The sequence below is a fragment of the Saccopteryx bilineata genome, chromosome 5 (assembly GCF_036850765.1).
Source record: "Saccopteryx bilineata isolate mSacBil1 chromosome 5, mSacBil1_pri_phased_curated, whole genome shotgun sequence".
NCBI lineage: Eukaryota > Metazoa > Chordata > Mammalia > Chiroptera > Emballonuridae > Saccopteryx > Saccopteryx bilineata.
This window is the reverse complement of record NC_089494.1, coordinates 125623121-125637205: the sequence shown is the minus strand read 5'-3', so window position 1 is coordinate 125637205 and position 14085 is coordinate 125623121. Positions and strand designations below refer to the sequence as shown.

Genomic DNA, 14085 nt, shown 5'->3' with positions numbered 1-14085 from the left:
AAGTTCTTTATAAATTTTGGTTATTAACCCCTTATCAGACGTATTGTCAAATATGTTCTCCCATTGTGTAGTTTGTCTTTTTATTCTGTTCTTGTTGTCTTTAGCTGTGCAAAAGCTTTTTAGTTTGATATAGTCCCATTTGTTTATCCTGTCTTTTATTTCACTTCCCCGTGGAGATAAATCAGCAAATATATTGCTCCGAGAGATGTCGGAGAGCTTACTGCCTATGTTTTCTTCTAAGATGCTTATGGTTTCACGGCCTACATTCAAGTCTTTTATCCATTTTGAGTTTATTTTTGTGAGTGGTGTAAGCTGGTGATCTAGTTTCATTTTTTTTCAGGTAGCTGTCCAATTTTCCCAACACCATTTGTTAAAGAGGCTGTCTTTACTCCATTGTATTTCCTTACCTCCTTTGTCAAATATCAGTTGTCCATAGAACTGTGGGTTTATTTCCGGGTTCTCTGTTCTATTCCATTGATCTATATGCCTGTTCTTATGCCAGTACCAGGCTGTTTTGAGTACAATGGCCTTGTAGTATAACTTGATATCAGGAAGTGTGATACGTCCCACTTTATTCTTCTTTTTTAAGATTGCTGAGGCTATTCGTGTCCTTTTTTGGTTCCATATAAATTTTTGGAATATGTGTTCTATATCTTTGAAGTATGTCATTGGTATTTTAATTGGTATTGCATTGAATTTATAAATTGCTTTGGGTAATATAGACATTTTAATGATGTTTATTCTTCCTAACCATGAGCACGGTATATGCTTCCACTTGTTAGTATCTTCCTTGATTTCTTTTATCAATGTTTTGTAATTTTCCGAGTACAAGTCTTTAGTCTCCTTGGTTAAGTTTACTCCTAGGTACTTTATTTTTTTGGTTGTAATTGTGAAGGGGATTGTTTCCTTAATTTCTCTTTCTGACTGTTCATTGTTGGTGTATAAAAATGCTTCTGATTTTTGAGTATTGATTTTATATCCTGCCACTTTGCTGAATTTATTTATCAGGTCCAGTAGTTTTTTGACTGAGACTTTAGGGTTTTCTATATACAATATCATATCATCTGCAAATAATGATAGTTTTACTTCTTCTTTTCCAACTTGAATGCCTTTTATTTCTTTTTCTTGTCTGATTGCTGTGGCTAGGACTTCCAGGACTATGTTAAATAAGAGTGGTGAAAGGGGGCACCCCCGCCTTGTTCCTGATCTTAAGGGTATTGCTTTTAATTTTTGCCCATTGAGTATGATGTTGGCTTTGGGTTTCTCATAGATGGCTTTTATCATGTTGAGGTATGTTCCCTGTATTCCCACTTTGCTGAGAGTTTTGATCATGAATGGGTGCTGGATTTTATCAAATGCTTTTTCTGCATCTATTGAAATTATCATATGGTTTTTCTCCTTCTTTTTGTTTATGTGATGAATCACATTGATTGATTTACGAATATTGTACCAGCCTTGCCTCCCCAGAATAAATCCCACTTGATCATGGTGTATGATTTTTTCCATATATTGTTGGATCCGGTTTGCTAATATTTTGTTGAGGATTTTAGCATCTATATTCATCAGAGATATTGGCCTATAATTTTCTTTCTTTGTGTGGTCTTTGCCTGGTTTTGGAATCAGAATTATGCTCGCTTCATAAAAGGAGTTTGGAAGTCTTCCTTCCTCTTGAATTTTTTGAAATAGTTTGAGAAGGATAGGAGTTAGTTCTTCTTTGAATATTTGGTAGAATTCCGTTGTGAAGCCATCGGGCCCGGGACTTTTCTTTGTTGGGAGTTTTTTGATAACTGTTTCGATCTCCTTTGGTGTAATTGGTCTGTTTAGGTTTTCTGATTCTTCCAGATTGATTTTTGGAAGATTGTACGTTTCAAGGAATTTGTCCATTTCATCTAGGTTGTCTAGTTTTTTGGCATACAGTTCTTCATAGTATTTTCTTACAATATTTTGTATTTCTGTTGTGTCAGTTGTTATTTCTCCTCTCTCATTTCTAATTTTATTTATTTGAGTCCTCTCTCTCTTTTTCTTGGTGAGTCTACTTAAAGGTGCATCAATCTTGTTTACCTTTTCAGAGAACCAGCTCCTAGTTTCATTGATCCTCTGTATTGTTTCTTTAGCCTCTATGTCATTTATTTCTGCTCTGATCTTTATTATTTCCTTCCTTCTACTACATTTGGGCTTTACTTGTTGTTCTTTTTCTAATTCTTTTAGATGCAGGGTTAAGTTGTTTATTTGAGCTTTTTCTAGCTTCTGAAAGTGTGCCTGTAGTGCTATGAACTTCCCTCTCAGCACTGCTTTCGCTGTGTCCCATAAATTTTGAGTTGTTGTATGCTCATTGTCATTCGTTTCTAGGAATTTCTTTATTTCTTCTTTGATCTCATTCTTAATCCATTCATTATTTAACACCCTGCTATTTAGTTTCCATGTGTTTGAGAATTTTTGAGCTTTTCTGCTGTGATTCATTTCTAGTTTCATGCCGTTGTGATCGGAGAAAGTGCTTGATATGATTTCATTCTTCTTAAATTTGTTGAGAGCACTTTTGTGCCCTAACATGTGGTCTATCCTAGAGAATGTACCATGAGCACTTGAAAAGAATGTATATTCTGCTGCTTTAGGGTGAAAGGTTCTGAAGATATCTATTAAATCGAGTTGATCTAGTGTTTCCAATAAGTCTGCTGTTTCTTTGTTAATTTTCTTTCTTGAGGATCTATCTAGTGATGTTAGTGGGGTATTGAAATCCCCTACTATTATAGTATTGCTGTTGGTCTCGCCCTTTAAATCCATCAAAGTCTGTTTTATATATTTGGGTGCTCCTATATTAGGTGCATAGATATTTATAATAGTTATATCTTCCTGTTGGATTACTTCCTTTATCATTATGTAGTGGCCTTCTTTATCTCTTACTATATCCTTTGTTTTAAAGTCCAATTTGTCTGATATAAGTATTGCTACCCCAGCTTTTTTTTCATTTCCGTTTGCATGAAACATTTTTTTCCATCCTTTTACCTTCAATCTGTGTGTGTCTTTTGTTCTAAGGTGTGTCTCTTGTAGACAACATATGTATGGGTCCTGTTTTCTTATCCACGCAGCTACCCTATGTCTTTTGATTGGATCATTTTATCCATTTACATTTAAGGTTATTATTGATATGTAGTTGTTTATTGCCATTTTCTTCTTTAAAGGTGTATTCCTTTTTCTTTTTCTTTTTTTCTGAATTCTTTTCCCACTTTATCTGTTTACACCAGGCCCCTTAATATTTCCTGCAGCATTGGTTTGGTTGTAATGAATTCCTTGAGTTGTTTTTTGTCTGGGAAGCTTTTTATTTCTCCTTCAATTTTAAACGATAGCCTTGCTGGATAAAGTAGTCTTGGTTGTAGGTTCTTGTTCTGCATTACTTTGAATATTTCTTGCCATTCCCTTCTGGCCTCAAGTGTTTCTGTTGAGAAGTCAGATGTCATCCTTATGGGGGCTCCTTTGTAGGTGATAACTTTTTTTTCTCTTGCAGCTTTTAATATTTTCTCTTTATCGCTTAGCTTTGGTATTTTAATTATGATGTGTCTTGGTGTAGGTTTCTTTGGGTTTCTCTTTAATGGAGTCCTCTGTGCTTCTTGGATTTGTGAGAGTTTCTCTTGCATTAATTTAGGGAAGTTTTCAGCTATGATATGATTGAACAAAGTCTCTATCCCTTGTTCTTTTTCTTCTTCTTCAGGAACCCCTATGATGCGGATGTTATTTCTCTTCATGTTGTCACAGAGCTCTCTAAGAGTTTCCTCTGACTTTTTGAGTCTTTTTTCTCTTTTCTTCTCTGCTTTCATGCCTTCATTCCAGTTGTCTTCTAACTCGCTGATTCGATCCTCTGCTCTATCTATCCTGTTTTTAATTCCTTCCATTGTGGTCTTTATTTCTGATATTGTATTTGTCGTCTCCAACTGATTCTTTTTTATACTTGCTATTTCTTTATTTAGGTTTTCAAACTCCCCCTCCATTGTTGTTCTAAGATCCCTAAGCATCCTTACAATCATTATTTTGAACTCCGCATCTGGAAGTTTGATTATTTCCATATCACTCAGTTCATCTCTCGAAAGTGTCTCTTGTGGTTTCATTTGGATTGCACTCCTTTGTTTTCTCATCTTCTTCTTTTTTTTTTTATTTGTAGAGTTGATTGAGTCTAGGCTTGGTGTTGTCTGCCTCCAGTTTTCAGTTGTGTTATTTTTAGGTCTTCGTGGGTTGGTATCAGCTATTATTTGTAATCCACTTTCGGATTTGGGCAGCTTTGAAGTCTTGATTTGTTTGTTTTCTTAACAGGTGATAGTCTTGTTAACTGATCTCAGCAGGGGGCTTCCTTGAAACTGTATCCAGGAATGCTGTGGGTGTAACCTGAGACGCTGAAGGTCTCTTCCTCCAACTAATCTCACTGGGGGCAGGGTTTTTTCTCTCAGCTTCAGTAGGGGGAGGTGTATCTCAGATCTCCATGGAGACCTGAGTTACTGCCCCTCCTCCCCACTTCTTCTTTTTAGCTGTGTCTTGTTGTGCTGATTGGAGCTGGAGAGATGTCCGGAGATCTCTGATCCGGAAGCACTTCAGCTCTGTTTTGTGAAAGGTTCAGTCCCTCCCCCAGCTATGGCCACCTCCAGCACGAATGAGTCAGCTTTTTTATTTTGTTTCTTGCATACCTTAGCCCCTCACAGTCTGTCCCTCTCCCTGTCTTTTCCACTTGGGAGATAAGCTGGTATTTTCAACCCACCTTGCTCCCTGGTCGCCAGGTAAGTGGCTGTGAGCAGTAGTTTCTGCTCTTTTTCCTCTGTGAAATCCTCTCTGGGCTCTCAGCCTCACCCCCCTCCTTCCCTTCCTGTAAGCAGAGGAGATTCAGGCACTCCTTACCAGGATTATTGTGGCTTCCTCTTTGCTCCTTGGTTTTTGAGAGCTGTTCTTGCAGTTCAGTGTTGGTTTTTCATGCTGATTTTTTCTAAATTGATTTGTATTCCAGTTTGGTGTTGAGAGCTGGGTGTCTGTGCATCCGCCTACTCCACTGCCATCTTCTCTCTTATAATTCAAGCTGGTGAGCTTTTGCTCAAACCAGATGAGCCCACGCTCAAGCTGGTGACCTTGGGGTCTTGAATCTGGGTCCTCTGAATCCCAGTCCGACGCTTTATCCATTATGCCACTGCCTGGTCAGGCAATTTTTTATAGTTTTTAGATGTAACTTGAACTAAGAGTATATGTCGTTCCCTTCTAAATGGGATTAAGTTCTATTATTTTTCTCTCGACCTTTAATAAAATTAATTAAAAAATTCTTTTGAAAATGTATTCTAAGAGATCTATTTAAGAAAAATTATTTTTGCTTATTCCAGGTAGAGGTCACCTACTGTCTATGTCATGTTAGGTTCTTTATAAAGTATTGGTACTTCATTTGATTGTGAAGATCTCCAAATGCTTCTGTGTATTCAAGCAGTTAGAAGTTTATGCCTATTTTTAAATAATTTATGGTAATAATAATTATAAAAGCATGTACATAAAGTTTTTTGTATTGTATTATTTAAACTAGCCACTTCTTCCCTAGTCTCCATTATGATAAAAAGAAAACAAACACAAAAACATTTTTTCTTGCATGTATATCCACAATAGCTGATGTTTCGCAAAATGCGAGGCTTAAGTGAATTTCCAGAAAATGTCTCAGCCACTGGAGATGTCCTGTCTCACCTGACCTCCTCGGTTGACCTGGACTTCGGTGCACACCATCCCCTGCATGTGACAATGCTGCCTAACCCCTCGCACCTGGAAGCTGTAAACCCCGTGGCTGTCGGGAAAACTCGGGGAAGGCAGCAATCTAGACAGGATGGGGACTACTCTCCGGACACTTCAGCTCAGCCTGGGGACAAAGTCATTTGCTTGCAGGTACTTGTAGCTTTAGAAAGTGAGACCAGAGGCTGGGAAGACCAGAAAGAGAAAGAATGTCCAAGTTGGTTGATCTGAAAGGAGATGGCAGACATTCCAGATGAAACAGATAAACTTGGGAAAAAATATTCTGGGGTTGCTTTAAAAACCAGTAACAGCTATGAGGTCTGGTATCAAGGCAACTGACTGCAGACTGTGGTTTTCACTCTGCTTTTTCTTTCTTAAGTTATGAATTAACTAAGGGGGTATTGACCGACTGGCATACCTGCTACTGCGAGGGGGATGCATGTCATTACTTCTCTTAAAGTGTGGGTTTCCAGTAAACTACATGGGACCCATAAAGCTAACAAGGCTGCAAGAGTCTGGATTTCTTTCTTTCTGTCCTTTTGCTTGCTTGTTTTAAAATGAAGGTCTTTGGTATTAGGGTGAAGAATGCAAATTAGTGTGACTCCTGCTTCCCCTGCCTCCCCCCCAGTTTTTCATAACCCAAAAGGTATCTTTTAGGTTTGGATTCTGAGTCACAATTTTTTCCTACAAGTGTTTATTTAGTACAAACCTTTAACTACCGAGGGATAATTAATCCTGGGTGTTAGTAATTGAGTCTTCAAATCCATCACAAATGTATAAATTTATAAGGCAATAAGAATATTTGGCTCTGTGTACAAATAACCATATTATGTTATTCATGTTAATTTTTCATGGGCCAGAAAATTATATAAAATACTTGGAGAAAGGCAGGCTAGATTTGATTATGATAATGGTATTTCTAAATAGAAGTCTTCAAATCATTAGCCAGATAATCTCTCTGTCTTTCTCGTGACTTAACTCATGATATTTGAAAATATTTTAGTCATTTCCATTTACTCACTACATTAGCAGATCTTATGATTGATTTCTGAAGAGGTGAAAATGACCTTTTCTTTAGCGTGATGAGAAACTTCATCTGCCATGTTCCCAAAATATTTTGCCCTGCTCTGTGTGTGTATGTCTTGCCTTGCTCAAATACACAATTTTAATTTCTTGTGGAAACTCTAAATTTATAATCTATAAAATGGTGGTGAGTGAGATTCCCAGTGCTACTTTTTCTGCCTGTCTTCTGTTTATCTTAGTTCTGGACCTGGTGAGAGTGGATTTTCACTTGTGATATGTGTGTGTCCACCCCCACCCTCACCCCACCCCAGTCATGTTTGGCTGAGCAGCTTCCACTTTATTCAGCGCTTGTTTGTGCTTTATGGAGCACAGTGGATTGGTTTCTTTATTTAAGAGGCAAAATAAAATTAGCAAATGCCACAGGTGTACTTTAGTGCTAAGAATCCTAAGACCAGATAACATGATGTAGGTTATAATCCTATATTATGTTCTTATCAATGCCTGTACTGTAACATTTTTGTAAAGGAGAAAAAAAGGCGCACATCTTTCTTTCTTTACTGACCTTTTACACCTTTACCCCATAAAAAATGCCATCATTAAGGGGGCCTGAGGGTAAGGAGTCCCTTGACTTCATGTGGGCCACCATGTGGCTGCTGGTTGGACTTTACAATGTAAAAAGACAAGGACTCTGCAAATGAGAAGAACTGAGTTCAAACACCGGCTTTGCTGCCTTATAGTTTGGAGCTCTTGGTTCTGCTACTTGAGTTCTCTGAATCTTGTAGACAAAATAAGAGTACATGATGTTTCTCATGGTACTCTGAATATTCAATGAGAGCATGTCCATGTTAAGTTCCTTAATCCAGGAGAAAGGCTTGGAGGTGTGGGTAAATAAGTAGAAAAAAATGGAGGTATCACAATTACAGAAGGTCTAGCATCTAATGCAAGCCATATGAAATATATACTCTTTTTGAACCTTGGTTTTCTCATCTGTTTAAGGGACAATGACTTTCTTACCTGTCCCACCACCCTCAAATCTGGTTGTTAAGTGGACTAAGAGAGATAATGTATAGTGCTGTGTGAATATGATAAAAGGGTATGTTATTACTAGGTATAAATATTCCAAAATATCAGTTATCCCTGTAGACCCTAGCAGTGGGAAGGTGTAGACTGGAAATTTCACTTAGACAAAAGAATGCTTCCTTTCTTGCCCCAAATAGTTTACTTATATAAAAAAATAACTATAGGATATTAACAATGTCATTAAAAATGAATTTCTAAGTAGTTTTCTTAATTCATAATTAGGTATTTTAATTGTTATTATTAGAGCCACAAAGATTGCCTTAGGTTAGGGCATATCAGATCATTTTATTTTTTAGTTCGGCATCTTGGCTGTTTATGATAATTTTCTTTTTAGCACAAAGTCTGTAGAGCTTGTATTTTCTTCTAAGATCTACAATTTCCTCATTATTAGTTTTCAGCTTTTCTAAAAACAAAAATTTCCCCCCTTTGCCAACTTTCATCCACCAGGTTTTGTGATATTATGGTCTAGAACACTTCAAATGTTCTGGGAAAGTGGCACATTTTAAACATTTTCTCATAATAACATTTTGTTTTTCTCATCAATTCATCTTGCTTCTAATGTATGATATATCCCCCAACCCCACATACACACACTTCCTATTTTGACTGTGACATCACTCTCCTTTATGTTCACAATGGTCTCCAACACAACCATCTGGAATTAGCTGATGTGAGCTACACAAAGTCTTTTTTTGGGTTAGGGGGTGATTGAAAAGGCAAGAGGGAGAGTTCAAAGCTGTACACTATTCCTTGTTTCTCACAGGCTGTTTTTACCACAGCTGATATTTCCTTTGTACCTCCAATAGTCCTTTCTTCTATGGTGCTGCTGTATTTACTAGGCTATTGATGAGTATATAGGAAGTGAGGCATGTAGCTGATGATATGGAGTAGAAGGAGTAGGTCAACTGGTAATGGTTGCAAGAAGAAAAGAACTGATTTAGCATCTTTCAAAGCTTCTTTAGATCAGCATAACCATTCTAGAAAATCCTACAACAGCCAATTTTTAGTAGAGCAGCAGAACAGTGAGAGGGTGGTGTTTTTTATTTCTGTTATTTGAAAACAATTTATTCCAGTCTGAAAACCTAAATTTCTCCATTGGTTATGTTCCTTTTTCTTTCTCCCCCATAATTTAGGTTCACGGTGATGCTTCTTTCTGTGGTCAAGGGATTGTTCCTGAAACATTTACGCTCTCTAATCTCCCACATTTCAGAATTGGTGGAAGTGTCCATCTGATTGTCAATAACCAGCTGGGTTACACCACTCCAGCAGAGAGAGGAAGGTCTTCCTTATATTGTAGTGATATTGGTATGTAACACCACATTGTTGATGTTGCTGGGTCAGACAAGGAATTTCTAGAAAAACTTCAGTTTTGCTTGGAACACTGAGCCTCACTGGTTATTCCATTTTAAATTTTGGGTCAGATACAGTCAGTAGTCACCCTCATTGTTGTTAATATTCCTTTTAAACTTCAAGTGTAATCTTTATATCCAAAGAAGTAGGACTAGAGTGGAACTTAGGGGGTGCATTATCAAATTGCTTTCATATCCAGTTGAATGATCTGGTGGAAACAAGAGATCAGCACAATTAGTCAACACTAAAGTGACTGTTTTTAGGATGTTGAAACTTGGTGTATTCAAATCTTAGTCAAAAAGGATATGTTCAATTTGATAAGGAGTTAATGTCTAAAATATATCAAGAACTAACACAACTTAATAACATACAATCTAATTAAAAAATGGACAGACATGGAGAAGATGGCAGCGGAGTAGGCAGATGCACAGACTCCCAGCTCATACCACCAAATGGGACAACAAATTAATTTAGGAGCAATCAGCATGAAAAACCAACTCTGGAATAAAAGAACAGGTCTCAGAAAACAAAGAGCAAAGAAGAATTCACAAAAATCCTGGTAGGGAGTGCAGGGTTGTGGTGGGGGCTCCCCTGCTTCTAGGAGCAAGGAGTGGCTAAGGCTGAGAGCCCAGAAGGGCTCTCATTACAAGGAGAGAGATCCTGAGAGGTGGGGCCCCTCAGTGTCAGAACTGGAGACCCAGTCTAGAAATCCAGGGACTGGAGGAGACAGACAGAAAGCATTGAGAGGGGAGAAGAGCAAATTTCTGTGTGTGGGAAGTGGTGGGGGTGCCTTAAAGGGACAGAGCAGGAGACCTGCAGATGGCAGTGGAGTAGGCAGACGCACAGACTCCTAGATCACACCACCAAACTGGATTAAAAATTAATTTAGGAACAATCAGAATGAAAAACCAACTCTGGACTACCAGAACAGCTCTTAAAAACCATGGAGCAAAAAATAAGCCACACTGAGACTGATAGGGAGTTCCAAGGAGTGGGGCTCTCATTCAAAGGAAAAGAGCAGAAAATATCACTTACAGCCACTTGCCTGGGGACCTGGCAATGAGGTGTGTTGAAAGAGCTGGCTTGTCTTCCAAAAGGAAAGTGGGGAGAGAGAGACAGATGGTGAGAGGCAGAGGAATGCATGGGATGACCTCAGAAGCTGACTCATTCAGTGCTGGAGGTGGACACAGCTGGGGGAGGGGTTGATCCTTACACACAAAACAAGACTAAAGTGGTTCCGGGTGACTCATCTCAAGATATCTCTCCAGCTCCAATCATCACAACAAAACACAGCTGAAAACAAGAAGTGGGGAGGAGGGGCAGTAACTCAAGTCTCTATGGAGATCTGAGATACACCTTCCCCTACTGAAGTGGAGAAAACACCCTGCCTCCAGAGAGAGAGTAACTGGCAGATCAGGCCTTCAGAGTCTCAGGTTACACCCACCACATTCCTGGATACAGTTTCAAATAAGCCCTTGCTGAGATCAGTAAACAACACTACCACCCAGTTAAGAAAACTGAGAAGAAAACAAACAAATCAAGACTTCAAAGAGGCTACTAGAAAAGGCGAATCTTGCAGTGGATTACAAAAAACAGCTGATTCCAACCCAAGAAGACCTAGAAATAACACAACTGAAAATTGGAGGCAGACAACACCAAACCTGGACTCAACCAGCTCTACAAACAACACACCCAAACACACAGACATAATGAGAAGACAGACAAGTGCAATCCAGATGAAATCACAAGAGAAACCTCCAGAAAATGAACTGAGTGATATGGAAATAACCAGACTACTGGATGCAGAGTTTAAAATAATGATTATTAAGATGCTTAAGGATCTTAGAATAACAATGCATAGTCATTATGAACACCTAAAGAGATAGCAAGTATAAAAAAGGACATTGAAGTAGTAAAAAAGAATCAGTCTGAGATGACAAATAAAATATCAGAAATGAAGACCGCAATGGAAGGAATTGCGGTCTTCCTCAGGATGAAGGAAGCTGAGGATCAAATCAGCGAGTTGGAGGACAAGATGAACGAAGGCATGGAAGCAGAGCAGAAAGAAGAAAAGAGACTCAAAAACTTTGAGAAAACTCTGAGAGCTCTGTGACAAAATGAAGAGAAATAACATCTGCATCATAGGGATTCCTGAAGAAGAAGAGAAAGAACAAGGGATAAAAACTATTCAATCAAATCATAGCTGAAAGTTTCCCTAAATTGATTCAGCAAAGGGTCTCACAAGTTAAAGAAGCACAGAGAACTCCATTAAAGAGAAACCTGAAGTAACTTACACCAAGACACATCATAATTAAAATACCAAAGCTAAGTTATAAAGAGAAAATATTAAAAGCTGTTAGAGAAAAAAAGACTATCACCTACAAAGAAACCCCCAAAAGGATGACAACTGAATTCTCAACTGAAACACTTCAGGCCAGAAGGTAATGGCAAAAAATATTCAAAGTAATGCAGAAAAAGCACCTACAACCAAGAATACTTTATCCAGCAAGGCTATCATTTAAAATTGAAGGAGAAATAAAAAGCTTCCCAGACAAAAATAACCCAAAAACTCAAGGAATACGTTACAACCAAACCAATGTTACAGGAAATGTTAAGGGGCCTGTTGTAAACAGATCAAAGTGGGGAAAGAATAGAGCAAAAGAGGAATACAGCTTTAAAGAATATAATGGCAATAAACAAATACATATCAGTAATAGCCTTCAATGTAAATGGATTAAATGATCTGATCAAAAGACATAGGGTAGCTACATGGATAAGAAAACAGGACTCATACATATGCTGTCTACAAGAGACATACCTTAAAATAAAAGATGAATATAGACTGAAGTTAAAAAGATGGAAAAAATATTTCATGCAAATGGAAATGAAAGAAAAGCTGGTGTAGCAATACTTATATCAGACAAAATGGACTTCAAAACAAAGTAAGACATAAAGAAGGTCACTACATAATAATAAAGGGAGCAATCCAAAAGGAAGATATAACCATTATAAATATCTATGCACCTAATATAGTAGCACCTAAATATATAAAGCAGACTTTGATGGATATAAAGGGCAAGATCAACAGCAATACTATAATAGTAGGGGATTTCAATACCCTACTATCATCACTAGATAGATCCTCAAGAAAGAAAATTAACAAAAAAACAGCAGACTTAAAGGACACACTAGATCAACTGGTTTAATATCAATAGATATCTTCAGAACCTTTCACCCTAGGCAGCAGAATGTACATTCTTTTCAAGTGCTCATGGTACATTCTCTAGGATAGACCACATGTTAGGGCACAAAAGCGGTCTCAACAAATTTAAGAATATTAAAATCATATCAAGCATCTTCTCTGATCACAATGTCATGAAACTAGAAATGAACCACAACAGAAAACCTCAAAAATTCTCAAACACATGGAAACTAAATAGCAGGTTGTTAAATAACGAATGGATTAACAATGATATCAAAGAAGAAATAAAAAAAATTCCTAGAAACGAATGATAATGAGCATACAACAACTGAAAATTTATGGGACACAGCAAAAGCAGTCCTGAGAGGAAAGTTCATAGCACTACAGGCATATTTTAAGAAGCTAGAAAAATCTCAAATCAAGAACTTAACCCTGCATCCAAAAGAACTAGAAAACGAACAGCAAGTAAAGCCCAGAGGTAGTAGAAGGAAGGAAATAATAAAGATCAAAGCAGAAATAAATGACATAGAGGCTAAAGAAACAATACAGGGCCCTGGCCGGTTGGCTCAGCGGTAGAGCATCGGCCTGGTGTGCAGGGGACCCGGGTTCAATTCCCGGCCAGGGCACATAGGAGAAGCGCCCATTTGCTTCTCCACCCCCACCCCCTCCTTCCTCTCTGTCTCTCTCTTCCCCTCCCGCAGCTGAGGCTCCATTGGAGCAAAGATGGCCCGGGCGCTGGGGATGGCTCCTTGGCCTCTGCCCCAGGCGCTAGAGTGGCTCTGGTCGCGGCAGAGCAACACCCCGGAGGGGCAGAGCATCGCCCCCTGGTGGGCAGAGCGTAGCCCCTGGTGGGCGTGCCGGGTGGATCCCGGTCAGGCGCATGCGGGAGTCTGTCTGACTGTCTCTCCCCGTTTCCGGCTTCAGAAAAGTACAAAAAAAAAAAATTAAAAAAAAAAAAAAGCCTGACCTGGTGGTGGCGCAGTGGATAGAGCATCGGACTGGGATGCGGAAGGACCCAGGTTCGAGACCCCAAGGTCGCCAGCTTGAGTGCGGGCTCATCTGGTTTGAGCGAGGCTCATGAGCTTCGACCCAAGGTCGCTGGCTCCAGCAAGGGGTTGCTTGGTCTGCTGAAGGCCCGCAGTCAAGACACATGTGAGAGGGCAATCAATGAACAACTAAGGAGTTGCAACGCGCAATGAAAAAAAACTAATGATTGATGCTTCTCATCTCTCTCCGTTCCTGTCTATCCCTCTCTCTGACTCACTCTCTGTCTCTGTAAAATAAATAAATAAATAAAAAAAAAACAATACAGAGGATCAATGAAACCAAGAGTTTGTTCTTTGAAAGGGTAAACAAGACCAATGAACCCTTATCTAGACCAAGAAAAAAAGAGAGAGAACTCAAATAAATATAAATAAAATTTGAAATGAGAGTGGAGAAATAACAACCGACAAAACAGAAATACAAAATATTGTAAGAAAATACTATGAAGAACTGTATGCCAAAAAATTAGACAATCTAGGTGAAATGAAAAAATTCTTTACACATATAATCTTTCAAAAATCAATCTGGAAGAATCAGAAAACCTAAACTGACTGATTACAACAAATGAGATCAAAACAGTTATCAAAAAACTCCCAGAAAACAAAAGTCCTGTGCTGGATGGCTTCACAGGGGAATTCTACCAAATA

General features: G+C 38.5%; 1 protein-coding gene across 3 annotated transcripts in view; it reads left to right on the top strand.

The window, feature by feature from the left end:
* The window catches only part of DHTKD1 (dehydrogenase E1 and transketolase domain containing 1), a 75481-nt gene that overhangs the window by 18926 nt on the left and 42470 nt on the right, over positions 1–14085 (top strand). For 2 of the 3 annotated variants that reach the window (XM_066278787.1, XM_066278788.1), the window contains exons 5-6: positions 5623–5892; positions 8976–9147. In XM_066278787.1, the coding sequence (XP_066134884.1) occupies positions 5623–5892; positions 8976–9147 (442 nt within the window). The remainder of the gene's footprint in view (positions 1–5622; positions 5893–8975; positions 9148–14085) is intronic. The other variant, XM_066278789.1, reaches the window with a different exon arrangement.